The 16501-nt window shown below is 51.5% G+C and overlaps 7 protein-coding genes across 7 annotated transcripts; 3 read left to right on the top strand and 4 right to left on the bottom strand.

The window, feature by feature from the left end:
- Positions 1-41: 41 nt before the first annotated feature.
- On the bottom strand, positions 42-2189 carry BKA58DRAFT_400172 (major facilitator superfamily transporter; the record flags this gene model as incomplete). Its single annotated transcript, XM_046171581.1, has 8 exons — positions 42-343; positions 398-655; positions 710-775; positions 826-1223; positions 1278-1497; positions 1582-1777; positions 1843-1857; positions 1926-2189. The coding sequence occupies 8 exons, from the start codon at positions 2187-2189 to the stop codon at positions 42-44; spliced, it is 1719 nt and encodes a 572-aa protein (XP_046028021.1).
- Positions 2190-3055: 866 nt separating this feature from the next.
- Positions 3056-4940, bottom strand: BKA58DRAFT_410178 (cytochrome P450; the record flags this gene model as incomplete). Its single annotated transcript, XM_046172204.1, has 5 exons — positions 3056-3210; positions 3262-4311; positions 4469-4655; positions 4704-4771; positions 4823-4940. 5 exons carry the CDS (start codon positions 4938-4940, stop codon positions 3056-3058), a joined length of 1578 nt encoding a protein of 525 aa, XP_046028022.1.
- A 1266-nt stretch (positions 4941-6206) lies between these two features.
- Positions 6207-7782, top strand: BKA58DRAFT_438001 (uncharacterized protein; the record flags this gene model as incomplete). Its single annotated transcript, XM_046173545.1, has 3 exons — positions 6207-6666; positions 6715-7097; positions 7153-7782. 3 exons carry the CDS (start codon positions 6207-6209, stop codon positions 7780-7782), a joined length of 1473 nt encoding a protein of 490 aa, XP_046028023.1.
- Positions 7783-8510: 728 nt separating this feature from the next.
- Positions 8511-9098, bottom strand: BKA58DRAFT_438002 (uncharacterized protein; the record flags this gene model as incomplete). The annotated part of the gene is made up of 2 exons (XM_046173546.1): positions 8511-8609; positions 8679-9098. 2 exons carry the CDS (start codon positions 9096-9098, stop codon positions 8511-8513), a joined length of 519 nt encoding a protein of 172 aa, XP_046028024.1.
- Positions 9099-9188: 90 nt separating this feature from the next.
- Positions 9189-9655, top strand: BKA58DRAFT_380930 (uncharacterized protein). Its single transcript, XM_046169952.1, has one exon. The coding sequence runs from the start codon at positions 9201-9203 to the stop codon at positions 9429-9431; it is 231 nt and encodes a 76-aa protein (XP_046028025.1). The 5' UTR covers positions 9189-9200; the 3' UTR covers positions 9432-9655.
- Positions 9605-11130, top strand: BKA58DRAFT_133561 (uncharacterized protein). Its single transcript, XM_046164452.1, has one exon. It carries the CDS (start codon positions 9991-9993, stop codon positions 10960-10962), a length of 972 nt encoding a protein of 323 aa, XP_046028026.1. The 5' UTR covers positions 9605-9990; the 3' UTR covers positions 10963-11130.
- Positions 11131-11299: 169 nt separating this feature from the next.
- Positions 11300-13608, bottom strand: BKA58DRAFT_438004 (uncharacterized protein; the record flags this gene model as incomplete). The annotated part of the gene is made up of 3 exons (XM_046173547.1): positions 11300-12377; positions 12422-12528; positions 12580-13608. The coding sequence occupies 3 exons, from the start codon at positions 13606-13608 to the stop codon at positions 11300-11302; spliced, it is 2214 nt and encodes a 737-aa protein (XP_046028027.1).
- Positions 13609-16501: the final 2893 nt, after the last annotated feature.

Consider the following 16501-nt stretch of genomic DNA (forward strand, 5'->3'; position numbering starts at 1 on the left):
AAATACTTCTCTCCAAGTTCGATCGAAAACATTCTCTCCTTCTACGCTTCCAGCGCGGCCGTCCTTTTGATGTTTGTGTAGCGAAATCCGAAAGCAGCAAGGAACGCGGCACCACCAAACGCGATGCCAACAATCAAACACTCCCGGAAACCAGCAACGTATGCTTCAAGCACTCCCTCGAGGAATTGCTCCGGAATCAGAGTCTTGAGCTCGGAAGCACCAGCATCCAGGACGATCTGGGGGTCGAGGCCTGGTGCTGTGATGGATAGCTGCTTGAGAAGCGTGTTCTGGAAGGCAGCTTGAGCGGACGAGACGCCGAAAGCGCCGCCGAGGGTTTGGATGACTGCAGCGTTCGTTAGTGATCTGACAATAAGAGAGATGATGTGGAGCAACTTACATAAAAGTGTGGCAGTAGCCAATGGCACATCGACTTCCTTAGTGGTCGCCTGGATAAGCATGACAGGAACTTGGAAGCTCACTCCGATACCAATACCGCAGAGGATCTGGTATCCGATCCAGACTTTGGCAGGCGAATCGACATCGAACGTGTAGATCATGCCGGCACCGATGGTTGTTATGGCTGCTCCTCCAATCATCCATGGATAAGCGTAGCCAGTCTTTGTGATGACCTGGCCAACGATCACGACACAGATAGCTGACAACATGGTAAGCATCTGAAGAAGAAAATGGGCGAGAATGATCTACTTACTGACTGCGAGGATGAAGGGTACAGTGCGAACACCACTCGAGGCTGCCGAAACGCCCTGCACAGATTCTATCGATCATCAGTCATGGTCGGCATGATATGTATCTCAGCGAACTTACGAAAGTAGATCGGCAAGTAGTAGAACGTGACCAGGAAGGCGGAGTTGATCAGGAACGAAAACATCGATCCAACCCAGATTGTTCTCCTCTTGATAATAAGGCTGTGAACCATGGCGTTCTCACCCAGCCACCACTGATCAACCACAAACAAGGCCATCAGTACCACGAAGGCCACCAAAGTGCCAATCACAGCACCGCTGTTCCAAGCTTTCGAGATACCTCCCCATTGTAGCGCGAGGATGAAGCAGACGATGGCACCGATGATGAGAATCAAACCGGGCACATCGAGTGTTCGAAGCATGCCACGCCAGTCAGGGCGAGTTTTGGGTGGTTCGTTGGCGAAGAAGAGGAGGATGAAGAGACACGAAACGCCGCCCACGGGAAGGTTGATGTAGAAACTATGGAGCAGTCAGTGAGAGCCTTCCCATACTTTCGCGACAAAGTGTACGTACCACCAGCGCCATGAGACATGGCTAGTGAATGCACCTCCAATTAATGGACCGACAACACTGGCGAGACCATAAGCTGCACCCATCAAACCGCTGTACTTGGGCCGATCTGCTGAGGGTACCAAAACGGCAATGATGGTATACGAGCCAGAGAACAGTCCCGCTGCACCAACACCGCATATCGCGCGACCGATGATCAAAGCTACAGAGCTGGGAGCGGCACCTATTGAGGTGTATCATTAGCATTATGTTGACCTCGAAGGAAGAAGGAGTCTTTGTTAGAGACCACAAGAGGATGTAGACTTACCGCAAATCACACTACCCAACTCGAAGAAGAAGATGGAGACGAGGTACGTCCACTTCAGCGGGAAGAAGGTGTACAGTCGTCCCCAGAATGCTGTAGTCGCAGCTGTGGTAATGAAGAAGGCTGAGCCATACCACCCAATATCTTGGAGACTCTTGAACTCATCGGTGATCTTGGGGATGGCTGTTGAGATGATGGTCTGCGCTTTCGATTAGGCCTTGCTTGGAAAGGGTCAAAGAAGAGAGACTTGTTACTCGTACTTACAAAGTCTAGGGAAGCCTGCAGCAAAAAGTTAGTTTGTGCTTCTGGTATTCATGTGCGAAGGTATGGGTGAAGATGCTGCTTACGAGGAAAATAGCCAACACGAGTCCTACAAGTACGAGTACGAACCGTCCTTTCGTCAACTGGATATGCGCTAGCTCTTCTTTCTCATCCCCGTTGTTGGTATTGAGCGACCCTTCGGTGGAATGGAGATCTTTCTCCTCGTCTGGTCGCGTAAGAACGCCTTCCTTCATGTTTGCAGAGTTATTGTAGATGGTATGAAAGGAAGGAAAGACAGCTATGCTCGATGGTTGTTGTAATGGTGCTCTACGTCCTATGTTAATAGCCATATAGTAGTGTCAACGATGCCGTAGCATCGTTAACTCCCTAAACGGCCCCAGTCCCGAAGTGCGAGGACGGACGAAAACCATCTTCATGCGAGGACTGTTTGGTCTGCGTTGGGGAACAACCTCCTTGGTCGCTTCCGATCTTGCACGGAGTTCCGAACCGCGCTAGCGGACAAGCGTAACTTCCACAAACGAATGCCTCGGTGTTTTGTCAGCACTGCTCACATCATTGCTAGCTACTGCATCGGGGTCGCGCATGCCTTTAGTCAGCTATGGCGATTGCATTGATGTTTTACGGACGTCCTGTTCATGATGGTGACGGTTTTCGGGGCTTGTGTTTTGGCCGCGATGTGCTGTTGGCGTATCTCCGAACTATTGGTCTACTGTAAGATTCTAGCATCCCAACCACCACATTTAAAAAGGAAAAAAAAAATACACACGATGCACTTTTGGTGGATGTGTAATCCAGGATCGTAGCGTACGTGGGTGTCTGCACTCAAGTGTTAATTCGACTCGTTTTGCTGACAACATTGCAGCGACATCTTTTTAAAGTAATCCCTTTAAGCCGCGTTACCTTCTACAATAATTCTGGATGAACCTAGATAGTACATTATGCTGCAGTCTGCAGCATAAAATGCATGCCGTCTTCTTAGTCGATGTACCCGCGAATGATAAGCACAACGATTCACTCAGGCGACGACACGGAAGGGTTGCGGAAGACTTTTCAGGACAAACGAGGTGTCATATGGTGCTCAACAAGCAAAACTAACAACATACACTATAGTGGGAAAAGAGAGAGACGCAAAGACATAACACAGAATTATGGCGTAGTGTATCCAACACCTAAGAGTCTTCGGAAGCAGACCCGTTCAGAGAGCAAGATCAGGGTGTTCCACCAAAGCCTCCTCGAACATCGTCACGAGCTTCTTCTCCTTGTATGCATCTCTGGGCTTAATGTCGAAAACGAATACCTCCGGTCGAGTGATGAGTAAGTCTGTCCAATCTTCTGTGTGGATAGGTATGTCTATAGTAGGGTCAGCATGGGAATGAGGTGCCAAAAAGCAGGGGTACGTACCAATGCCAATCTTGTTCTTCTTCTTCGTGACATTAAATGCCCAAGCCAATGAACCCATGATTGTGACCAACTGGTAGTCTACAATTTCCATACCCAAGCAATTGCGACGACCATAACCAAACACGTGGTGGTTGATGACATTGGGGTACTTGGTCAACGGCTCCTTGTAGGTAGGGTATTTCGGGTCCAGGTAACGATCTGGGTTGAACTCTTCCGGGTTGGGGTACATGGATTCGTCGCTCCGACGTGCCCATTCGGTAGCATGGATTAGTGCACCCTTCGGAATGAAGTATCCATCGTATACGTCGTCTCTCTCGGCTTCGTGGGGAACGCCCGTGGGGACTGGCGGCCTCCAGCGGATCAGCTCTTTGCCGATCGCTCTCAGAACCGGAAGCTTCGGTGCATCGGCCCATGTAGGTAAACGGTCGGGGCCGCAGACCTCGTCAATCTCTTCCTGTAGTCGCTTCTGCCAGTGGGGATAGTGGCACATGGCGAGGTAGTACGTCTGAATGGGCGAAGACATGGGTAGTGATGCTGTGATGGCAAGCATTCCTATCGCGAAAGCACCCTCTTTTTCGTCTGGGACGCCATCGGGAAACTTTAAGCGCTGCTTGTCTTTGAAGAACGTGCGAGACCAGGAATGGCCAGGAACACCAGCGTCCATCTTGGCTTTGACGGACTGCATGGCCCCGACCCAAAACTCCTTCTGAGCATCGTGGCGTGCCTTCTCTTGCCAATACCAAGGATTGATCACGTTAGGTAGCTTCTGGACGACTGGGAACCTGTTCGGTAGCTTCCCTGCTGGAGAGATGGCAGCAAGCAGGCCAGCCGAGCTTCTGTTCAACCCACGACTTAGCTTGGGGTCTTCCCAGGCGAGTCGGGCGCTCACGCGATGGGTGAACTCTTCGGCGAGGTCGGGGTAGTTGCGGCTGTCCTTCATCAACATATACATCATCCTCGTAATCTCTAGGTGCGTGAAGCCGAACATGTCGTAATTGTAGGTCTCGGACAGACATTGGTGAGCGAATTTACGGTGTCTTGTAAGTGCCGCTGCATGATCAGTCAGCAAAAGTCAAAGACAAAACAAACAGTCGTGATATGCTACGAGGTAGTAATACTACATGCAAGCGAGCAGCTGATCCGACGACGACGCTACAACAATGCCTTCCAAGGCACAAAGCTAACGATAAGAAGAGGTGAGGCTTACTGTTGTTGTCCAAGAGAGGCAGATATTCTGCGTCAACTTTCGCGCCTGGAATGTTGGGTGTAGGCGCACGGTTGCTGTAGTATGCTCCACGCTTTGCGAGCAGATCCTGGCACACCTTCTCGCTGTTGACACGAATATGTTTCACACCGAAGAGAGTGAACTGGTAAATTGGGCCATATTCTTCGTGCTGTACTGCTTTTAGTTACTTCATCAATAGCCTCGATAGGGACCGTACCCATTCAGCAAACTTCTTGTACACATCCTTGGAAGGGAACTTGTGAAAAGGGCCGATCCATGGGAGACCTTCATAGCATTGTCAGCAAGCACTCTTGTCTTCAGACCATGAATACTGACCTTTGGGACCCGGCAACGGCTTGTAATTGGCCTTTTTCGGTCTGAACAGACGAACGACGGCTAGAAGAAAAGCCCCTATGACACTGATGGCAATGCTAGGAATGAAGAGAGAAAGCATAGCTTGCGAGATTGATTGTACCCCTATGTCAATCATGATTGCTAGAGTCAATGAGAGACGACTGGATGAACTGTCGAACTGATGCCAACCTTAGGCCAGTCCACAGGGCTTTTAAGTGTAGTCCTCATGTGCTTCAAGCCAACTCTAGTATCGCCTCAACTCCGCATTGGCATATTTTCATCGCACTCATCCTCTCGGACCTGTCTCGGTGCCATGTCTCGCGAACGCGTCCAGCTATACTGTAGTTGGTTTGACATACAACGTGCGTGCATGATCCCGAAGCCCGGGTTCTCGAGAAAACGGTACTGCGACTGCCGACCACCGATCGGATGGCATCGTACAGGTGGAGAGCCGTAGTACAGTCAGAGGCTTATCACATTTTTGAGCTTCGTCTCACGTTTGGCGTGGCGACGGGGTAGTAAGGGTCGTGGTTCATCTTGCCAGTCCGGAGCTTGAGTGAAGTGGGCTGCCACGTGCGCTCCGCGCTAACGGTCTTGGTAAACTCCAACCATCGCAGCCTGAGGGGCTTCCACACCCCATCTGTTCCCACCCACACCCAGGACGCATCGTGTCTCAGCCTATACAGCGACTTCATAGGCCCCGATTTCGCGCTCCCCCGGCCACCCATCAGGCCGAAATCCGCACCAACTACCAATAGTTCGCAGCGGGAGTCCGCTAGAAAATAAGCTCTAAAATCGCCGAGCGCGCAACCAACATTGACAACGCGATCCCATCCCGTCGTCACGGACGTCCGCCGTACACTGGACTCAGCCTTCACAGACGTTGATTCGCGTAGCGTGCATCTTCATGTGTCAATATAATCTGGCAGCGGAGAGAGACGCGAGGCAGATGGCAGCTGTGATGCGCTATGAAGCCTGACCCTGTACCCACTCTGCTGGAGCTGGAAGCAGCCGCTTGCATGAACAGTACATGGAATGTGACTTTAGTCTGGGATCTAGGTCCAAAGTACTAACATCGGCTGAAGCGTTCAGCTAGATTACGGCTCGAGAATCTAAGACGGCCGCTCTTCGCGCTGCATCGTGCGCATTTGGGGTCGATGAGGCGTTCCCGCTGAGACATGGCCCTTCACCCTTCCAGTTCCTCTTATTGCCATCCTCCAGAGTTAACCCGAAGCGAGGCCCGAGCTGCGACTGAAGAGCTTATAAACCAGATGGACCACGTTTTCTCGTGATACAATCATTGCTACCTTCATCCTTGTTACACATGCATTGCATTGCTAGCGTTTAGCTACACCGTCCCGTCGCTATGGATTTCTTGGCATCGTTCGTCTTAGTCACATCCGTTCTTGCACAACAGGTGCTTGCGGTCACTACACAGCAGATCCAGACCGAATTGTCCTCCAATCTTTCCAATGGATCACAAGTCATTCTTACCACCGATTCTTCTTACCCGACTGATTTCACGCAACGATGGAGTATCTATACCAAGGCCGAGCCAGCTTACGCTGTTGCTGCCAAGCCCGCTACAGTGGGAGACGTACAGACGATCTTGCGGTATGCAACTAAGAACAAGGTCCCTCTCTTAGCAACTGGAGGTGGCCACGGGTACTCGACGACTCTTTCTGGTCTGCACAATGCTCTCGACGTTGACTTGAGCAATTTCAAGAAGATCAAAGTCGACGCATCAACTAACACCATGGTCGTTGGAGCCGGTTCTAAGTTCCATGACATGTTCGATCCGCTGTATGCGGCTGGCAAGATAATGCGTAAGTCTCCGACATATCGGCATCCCAAGATACTGACAAAGCCTCCAGCTTCTGGTGGAACTTCTCCACCAAGCATCATCGGCCTCACGTTGGGTGGGGGTGTAGGACCTTTGAGTGGCGAACACGGACTCCTAATCGACTCTCTACTCTCCGTGGAAATGGTCACTGGGTCGGGCGAGATCCTAACGGCGTCGGCTACTGAGAACTCCGACCTCTTCTGGGGCATGCGTGGCGCGGGCTTCAACTTCGGCGTGGTCACATCTGCGACCTATCGCATCTACGATACGATCAATGATGGAATGGTGTACAATGCAGACATGTCATTCGAAGCTGAGAAGAACGCCACTATATTTAAAATCTTACAGACTTATCAGGGAAGCCATGATGGCAAGCTCGCATTCTCCATTGCGTCCTCCATTAAGAACAATATCGTAAGTGCTAGCCACGTCTGTTCGGATATCTGACCCCCATTAACACATGTTTAAGCCCACAATCGATGTTTCCGCCATCTACTATGGCAACAAACAACAGGGTGACGCCGCGATCGAATCATTCATCGCCCAAAAGCCATATTTTAGTAACATTACGGTCGTACCCTACAACAAACTAGTGAGCGTTGCCAACTTCGGTGGTGATGTGTTCGCTCAGCGAAAAGGCACACGAGCTGATATGTGGGGGTTTCAGCTCAATAACCTCACCGTACCTGCGCTGGTCGACACCTTTACGAAGTACATCAATTTTCTCCTTGCAAACCCAGCAATCAGCAATACGAACTGGGTGGTGGAGAAATTTGGCCTGGGCATAACGGCGGCTATCGACAACGATTCTACCGCCTACGCTTGGCGTAAAACTGTATCCTATGGCTTCTTCGCGTTTTATCTGCCTGATAATGTCACTGCAGAGCAGACCAGCACTGTCGACACTTTCGCCGCAAAGATTCGTACCGACTTGATGTCTGCATGCGGAAACCCCGGGGGTAATGTTTTCCCCAACTACGCACGTGGTGACGAGAAGCCAGAGCAAGTGTATGGAGTGGCGAAGCTGCCGAGGCTGCGGCTGCTGAAGAAGAAGTATGATCCGAAGGGTTTGTTCAATCACTACAACTCTTTCGTCTGATCACCATTGCGTCGCAGTTGAAGCGACGTGGCATTGTCATTCTCATCCTGGTCGATATCGTCAATTTTCTTAGTTAAATGCAGCTGTGTATGAATTATGGTTCAACTAAACACCATGTTCGTCGTTTTCGACCCATCTGCCATTCTTCCACCAGCTCAATAGACATAACATACCGATGATGCGTTCAAAAATGATCGATACTACAGTCAGCTGACAGCTGCTAACACATGAGATACCGGTTCATCCAAATGCATCAACAACTGCTTCCTTCTACCTAACAACACCTTCAAAGAAATGAGTCAACGGTATTTGACGACCGAAAGTCGAGACCAAGCATTGGCGACTGTTTTCACAGCTACGGGCGGGAAGAGACAACAGGAAAACATATGAGAATAGCAAGAATAAAAGCTCAATATACGAAGAGCCGAACAAAATCCATCAATGTTGACACGGATGTAAGCCATCCTCGCTACAATGCGCGACATTCAAGAATGACAATAAACACCTCATCAATGCGGAATCGAGTTGAAACCAGCTAACAACGACGCACCAATAACCCCCTTACCGCCACCAATGCCTTCCACGCTCCACTTCTTCAACGCAAAGCTCGTTCACATACTCTTGCCTTCGTATAACTATCTCAACACGCCAGCATCTCGCTGCCGAACCATTTTCGCCATATCGACTCGAGCTCACCCGGCAGTATGATCTCCCCCGCGTGCATGTATCTATGCCAAAATAGCAGCAGCATTGCAAGCTACGAAACCAGCATAAAGCACGATCCTCACACGGTTGAGGTACCCCCAGTAAGCAATCTTGTCGTGATCCTAGGATGCGACGTTAGCATCTCTGGCGTCTCGCATACATATGCAATACGGAAGATAGAAGAAACTCACCCTTGCAGTCTGCATTCCCCTGCCTTTCTCTGGCAGGTCCGCGTAATGCAAATCCTTTTGCGCCCGGAACTTCTCAATCAACACATCATTAACCGGGTTCATGTAATGAAGTGTGAAAGGAAAGATGAGAAAAGCCAACACGCTGCTGACACCGTAGATGATGGTCGTCTTGCCCGTAAGCCCGTGTTTGGTGGAAGAGCCGTATGTCATGATGGCGGACAAGATGAGGTTAGAGGCCGAGAGCGAAGTAGCGGGGACTTGCGCAGCGCGGAACTGGTAGTGCCATTGCCGGATTGCGAGGATTGGAGAGGGGGACTCGAGGATGGAGGGAATAGAGATGGTGGATAGGGCTGTGTTCATGCCGAGGAGGAAGGTGGCTTGGAGGAGGGTGCCGAATTGGAGGTGAGCGAAGGAAAGCATCTTGGATGAGGGTTGTAAGACTTGAAATGCGGATAGCAAGAAGTGCTTTATGGAAACAGGATGAGATGTGAAAGTTGGATCTCTGATGATGGTGGTGTTGATATGAGCGAGATGCAGCATATGCTTATATCTTCATCGCACTTTCTCTATGTCTCTCTTCCAGTGCTCATCGCCGTTCTTCCGCAAACACCACTGAACACACTCCTCGCACCTCCTACGCCGGCTCTCCAACCATCGGCACCCATAACCCTCGGATTTCCAGTACTCAAGATTATGAGGCAAGTAAGCAGGACTCCTACTATCGCACATCCGAACCCCACGCAAAACCGGTGAACCGCGCTACCGTACCCGCCCCCATAAGGCTGCCCTCCACACGAACACGAACACGAACCTCGCTACGGCTGAGGCTGAAGTCGGCCCGTCTTCAGCTGTGTAATTTGCGGGCCAAAAACCTTAATGTTTGAAGAGGACAGGACGCCTGATTCGACGCCTCCAATGACGCGACGCGACGCGCTAGTCCGGAGTTCCGTACAAAGTTTACAAACAAACGCTGCCCGCGCCGCATCCTTCCAAGAAAATGTGACCTGCAACAGAGAGAGAATGCGCTGTTCGTCGCGCAACACCGGACACCGAGATGACTAATTCCGTCGTGCGTGCGCTTCTCTTGTGCGTTGCTTGACGTCAGTGAGGTTGAAGCGCTTACTTCTGCCTTCGCATTTCCTTCTACATATCAACGTTGGAAGCGTCGAAGATTGCTGGCCTGACTACAGCTCGACGTAGACGCAATCCTGCGACACTATTAATCTCACCTCACTTCCTACCACCTTACTCCACTCTCCACCAAGCATTTCCCCTTCGCGGTTTAGCTGCTTCAGCGCGACAGTCACCAATCATGTCCTCATTCCCCGCCTTCCTCAAGTCCCAGCTGCTCTACACGCCCAAGGTGCCCCAACCGGAGACCTTCACCGGCAAGACCGTCATCGTAACAGGCGCCAACAGTGGTCTGGGGCTAGAGGCAACACGGCACTTTGTCCGCTGCGGCGCAGCCACCGTCATCATAGCATGCCGCACGCGATCCAAGGGCGAAGCCGCCCAACGCGACATCGAAGCCAGCACGAAGCGCACCGGCGTATTGCAAGTCTGGGAACTGGATCTCTCGTCGTACGCCAGCGTGAAAGCGTTTGCGAAGAAATGCGAGACGCTACCTTGCATCGATATCGTGTTGGAAAATGCTGGTATCGCACAAGGCAAATTTGAGAAGATAGAGGGGCATGAAGCGCATATTGCGGTGAACGTCATCTCTACCTTCATGCTTGCGTTGCTATTACTTCCTGTTCTGCGGAGGACGGCGGAGATACACAAGACGAAGCCGTATCTAACCATCGTCACATCCGAGGTACACCACTGGACTCAATTCCCGCAGAAGAAGGCAGACAGCATCTTTGCTGAGCTGGACGACGAGAAGAAAGCCGACATGGCAGATCGCTACAACGTCTCCAAGCTTATGCAGATTCTTCTCGTTCGCCACCTGACACAAGTCATCATCAAGGATAAGAAAAAGGAACCCGTTGTTATCAACTGTGTTACGCCTGGTCTTTGCAAGTCGGATTTGGTCAAGGATATGGGTATGGCACCCGTGGTGTTCAAGAAGCTTTTGGGACGGCAGGTCGAGGTGGGCAGTCGGCTGCTGGTGAACGCGACGGCGCTGCCGGAGAGTCAGGGCGAATATATTCTGGATGACCATGTGGAGGAGCCGTCGCCGCTGGCGAGGAGTCAGGAGGGCGCTGAGCTGGGCAAGAGGATTTGGGAGGAGCTGACTCGGATACTGGAGAAGGCCAGTCCTGGTATTACTCAGAATCTCTGAATGTTGGCTTATCAATTTGGTCGTTCCTCGCTTTGATCATTGATGGGTGGAGTTATGGGACTTAATTAATGTGTAAGGTCACATTGGTCAACCAAATGAGTATCGGGTGTTTAATCAGCTGTGTGTTACAGAAGTCGCATGTTGAAGTACGCATCGTCTTGTAAGTTGTTGAAGCGACAGAATCGCAGCAAAGACCTTCGGGGTATTCCATTATTGCGAGGTTACGGCTAAGACGACACAGGCTTCTCCACGCAAGACTGCCAAGGAGTGTTCCTGATGATCCTGTTCTATCAATATCCCATACCTGATTCCAAACGCAAACGCCAGACTGTCGTGATTATAAACTCCACCTGTTTAAAAAATACCTAGCCTTCTCGATGACGTTTCGTGAACAGTGTGTAGGACGGCTCTCCAGCTTGCTGATACAGTACTGCAAACTGTTGTTACCCTCCAGAATGGGTAACCGTCTCTTGTCGTCGAGTGTGACGACTGGTGTGCCAGTAGTTGTGTTGAGGAAGCACTCCTCTTCCGAGGGTAATAGGGCATCAATGCCAACTTCCACCGCTGCCGATGAAGAGGTTCGGTCCAGCGATCGGAGTGACCAACAAGACATGGCCGCACGATATAGAGCTACCGGCCACCAGGTTGGCCGTGCGTCCATGGACGATCTGTCGATCAGTCTGAAGATTTGGCCAGCATGGAACAGGACGTATCTTTCTCCTTCGGGATGACGTGCCCACCGCCACATGTCTGCACGGGCCGAGTCTGACATGGGTGGTTCTTCCTTGGCGCACTTCTCAATCTCGGGGATGCTTGTGAACACGTTCAAGCTAACCAGATGCAGCATTATCATGCTGACACATTCGGTGGGGGTCACCTCGCCCTCGTCATCCTTGACAGCAGAAGCTTTCGAGCGAGAGAGAAGCGTTGCCAGATCTTGGAGCAAATCTTGCATCTCCTGTAAGCGACCTAGGATCTTGATCTTAGAAAGCACCCGGTACCGGTTCGAAGGTTCATCGGCATCGAAAATGCGTAAAAGTTGTTGTTGCTCCAGTACCATGGCCAGTATCGGGTGGAGAAGAAGACGGAGGTGGTGCAAGGGTACGTCATCGCCGACTACGAGCCGGCCCTGGAGAAAACTTCGGAAGAGCCCGTTGAGGGACGGCGTGGTGTGACCTGAGCGGGGCCCAACAGAACCCTGTTTTTCAAGCCAGGCACCGAATTTTGCGGGATTGCAGGGTCCTGTTTTGGTCCCGTTGGCGCCAGAATGTTCGAGCCACTCGTTGTAGGACTGAGCGTGCCATAGTTCGTTATCCTGCGGTAAGGGCACTTGCAGGTCGTTAATGGAAAGTATCGGCGGCAGGTCGTGCAACAAGCTAATCTCAAGGTCTACGTAGACCCACGCATACGCGTGGCTAGTAATGTTAGTAAGACATCGCTGGGTGTGAGATGATCTTACCGATTCCGCTGCTCTTGTTCTTTCCATCTTTCCCACATTTGTGTGCCTTCTGCTCTTAGACTATACAGCGTTTGATCTGGCTGCAAGACGCCGGTGCACTTAAGCATCTATGAAAGTTAGATCTAGTCCCTAGTGGATGCGTAAAGTCATTGGCTTACACTGAGATATTGCCCCCGTTTTGACATGGCATACGCAGCGAAAGAGTCTTTACCACTCCGTGCGCAGAGTGTAAGCAACTGCAATGCGATCCCTCCAACCATCGGTTGCGATATGCTCCGGCTCTCGAGAACGTCGTCCAATGCGATCCTACAGACTTCTATCAAGCCATTGGCGAGTACGTGTGATTCGAAGTGATTAGTGAGCATCGCGCCCTGAGAAATGAGGAGGATGATGAGCAGTATGCCTACGTCGGCCATGTCGACTTGCAGAATATCTTGAATGTTGATGCTTGGGGAGCCGGCGAGACCTAAGTAGGGCTGGATGAAGTCGATGCGGCTCGCGTATGTTTCGATAAAGTGCATGAGAACGTTTGAGGGTGGGAGAACTACAATGCGTCCGAAAAGGCCTTGACTTGATGTTGAAGGGGATGGTCGGCTCCAGAGTGCCCGTTGCAAGAGGATTTGCACGGTCGCCACAATGCGATCTCTGGCATCATGTGAGAGACACTGGCTAGGTTCGCTGTTGTTTTCCGCAAGTCCATACCATGTGTCGGGCTGTTCTAGTAGATCCACCATCTGTGCGAGTACATCATCCGATGCCGTGGGTTTCTCTACAGCTTTTTGGGGATATTGCTTCGGAGTGAAAGGGTTCCGCAAATCTGGTGAGCTGGCTGGTATACTTGTGCTCCCTCGATCTATCGTGTCAGGTGGTGTCAGCGGTTGATTTGGCCCATGAGGCAGATTATGGTTTTGTTGTTGCCGAAGCCCTTGGCCGCTTCCTACACAGCCTGGCGGATACAGTGGGTCGCTACCGTGTATTTCCATCGACGATATGGAAGCGAAGAGGTTATTTGATGTGTCCACAGCTTCGCCATTGGCAGAAGCACCAGGATATGGGAAGCCCATGAAGTCGTCATAACCACCAAGATCCAGAGACCCTGGGGGTAGAGCCGGATTGGCGAATGCAAGCATATCGCTATTCTGTGGTGGTTGACTCTCTGGTACCAGATAGCCAGTAAAATGATCCATGCTTGGAACATGGCAGCCGTCGGAATTGCTGGTATCAGCTGGGCCTGTTTGACTCCGTGCCGACGATTTTCGAGGAGCTCGCGGCTTACGTGAAGTGCATCTGGGTTGGCAAACGTAGCCTCTTGCAACGCATTGTGAGCATGGTACCTGTATTTGTGTTAGATATCGTACCGATGGCCTAGTAAGTGAGGCTCTAGCTGGGAACTCACCTTCCTGTCGCATCTTGCCTTGGAGATGGCACATCGGGTGCAGGCGATCAAACCGGGGTGACTCATTGGAAGCGTGATGTGATCGGACGGCAAAGTCGACGTACCGATGATTACGGGGTATGTTGGAGGCGTATCTGGGTACTACCTACGGGATGTAAGCGTGTATATGTGCATCTACCGAGCTAAGCTCAGACGGGACGGGACCCATATATACCCCTCCTTGGCACAGGCATGACAGGATGTAGCTGAGCTCGAGGATACTGCGGTGACGCGAGAGGGTCTGCAGTGGCACGCCTCGAAGTCATCAAAATTATCCCGATATACAACTTTGATGGCTAGCGCGAAACAAGACCACGCATCAGTCCAAGTCGAGGGCGCATGCTCGTCTTCGGAGGTCCAAGGGTATGCATGTTGATTGCGGCGGGTTAGGCCGCCACTGGCAAGTTCAGGCGATAAGGACCAGGTGGGGCAAGGGTCCTGGGGCTGTAAACCCACGCACGTCTCGCCGCGCAAGACAATGCTGGATTGACTTTGCAGCCTCACCGGCCGCGGCCGCTTGCTGTTGTCGGCTAGTCAAGTGGAGCAGACGCCATCCCAGCAAGGGAATATGCAGGAGCTGCGTAACTAAGCACTTACCGGAAGGGTGCTACATTATGTAAGCCCGGCTCGCCCTGCACCACCTGTGGAAATCATCCGTGAGACACTGACGAAGCTGGAATCTAGGAAACGCACGGGCAGTATCAACACTCTTTCTTGAGTGTCTTCTACTGGCGTTACTTGGCCTAATGTCTCAAGATTGAGTCCCCCACGCGGTGCCTGTAAGCACTACCTACGCCGCGCAACTGGTCGGTGCCTAAGTAATGTTGCATCCCTCCTCTCTGCTTCGCTACATCCTGAAGCCAGACAACCTGGCCAGATGCAACGTAATCGCATACACGAGCGACTACGTGCCATGAGTCCTGTTACCTGCTCACTCTGGCCTCCGAAATCCGCCCTTGGCTCCGTTGTTCTGATAAGCAGCTCCAGAGGTAGTAGACTCGCCTTCGCATTTGGTGGCTGAGTGTATGTCGCTGATACAGATGAGGTCGGACTCCCCGGGTACGCAACCTGCGGTCGGGCCTTCCCGTGGAGACAATGCAGCAACTAAGAGGACACCAATACCGCAACATCTGGCGCTCCAATCGACACACACAGCTGCTTGACGGCAAATGGTGACGGACCTTTTCTCTGGAAGCAATCCCGCTTCTAGTTCACATTTGCAAGTGCGTATATCACCGAGCAATTATAGCTGCAAGCGTATGAGTGATGTTCCGCAGTGGCTAACGCATGAGTTAAAGAATCGTCACGCCAGCAAAGTTGCTCAACACACTATCAGGATAGAGGGTGACCGCCGCTGCCTTCAAATGCCATATCGATATATATTATATAAGAGTAACGTCTCGCGATGATAGCTTCAGTTGCCCCAGCAGCTGGAGGTGCGGCAGATGAGTAAGCAAATGGATGGATTTTCGGCACAAGGAGCGTTCGAACAAGTGGACCAAGCCTCCCAGTTCCGGGGGAGAGCCGTTCGGGTACTGCGGGCCATAAAGAGGGCCGACTGAGTACTGGGCGGACGGCTGGCCCTAGCTTTCTGCTTGCACCCCGAAACCGCGTGCTCAAACAAATTGGCTGTATCTACTCGCAGTTTGGCGTCTTGTCTAACCCCGTGGAATGGATCTTGGTTTTAGATCCCCGGTGAGGATCCAGCCTATACCACATTGCCCCATGGGGTCGGTAGCGGAAGGTATTCAGATCTTCGGCCGAGTTGATCATCCGTCTCTTAAAACAATCATTGACGATGATTGCGAGAGTGATATACAGTATGCCATACTGTATGGCGCCCAGGAAGCACCTCGGTCTCCCAGCAATGGCCTAGCAGAAACGACCCTGCACTATGATGAAGAGCCTGCAGGATTTCAGCATATCTCCAATCTATTCCACGCTTGCAAATCCTGCTGAATGCTGGATGATAGCCGTTTCAGTAAAATGTAACAAGGTACATCGGCGCATTTCAGCAGATCTTGCTCGATTGGCTATCCATGCCCTAGCAAGAGCGGCACCGGCGCATCGTCTTCATGCGAACCGACCATTCATAGCAATAACACTATCGTGCAAGCATACGCTCGATCTAGCCCTTTGACAGAGGTGGAAATTTGTAATTCGACCTCGACAAGCGGGAAGACCAAGAGCACCAGTGTCAATGGGCTATCAGTCAGCTCGACGCATCAACGGCGGTCGAAACATCGGAGTCATCGCATTCGCCGGAAACAGCTTAGCCAATGGGGCTCAAAGTCTTGAACGTACCGACACAGAGACGCGGCTGCTGCGAGAAAGGTTTAGTCTGATATAGGTGGGGGTATCTCCGAACGTTGTCTGTACGTCAGTTTCATCGAGACACTCGTTTCGTCTGTCTCTGGTGCAGTCATCTTCAACAAGATCTGGTCTCAACCCGGTCTTCGGAATACCAGTATGTTGGGAAACTCTCGTGGCGCAATTCCTCCTCAACTATAGCGACTTATGACGTTGTTTTCCTAGCGACTTCAACAGATCCTTCGGGGCTGGGTGTATGAACAAGCATCGAATGACTCGTGGTTTCTGCTGATTTCTGAACGCAGGGTTAGCTCCACAGCCATGAGCTGTTACAC

This window comes from Alternaria rosae (genome assembly GCF_020736505.1).
Source record: "Alternaria rosae strain MPI-PUGE-AT-0040 chromosome Unknown BKA58scaffold_3, whole genome shotgun sequence".
Lineage (NCBI taxonomy): Eukaryota > Fungi > Ascomycota > Dothideomycetes > Pleosporales > Pleosporaceae > Alternaria > Alternaria rosae.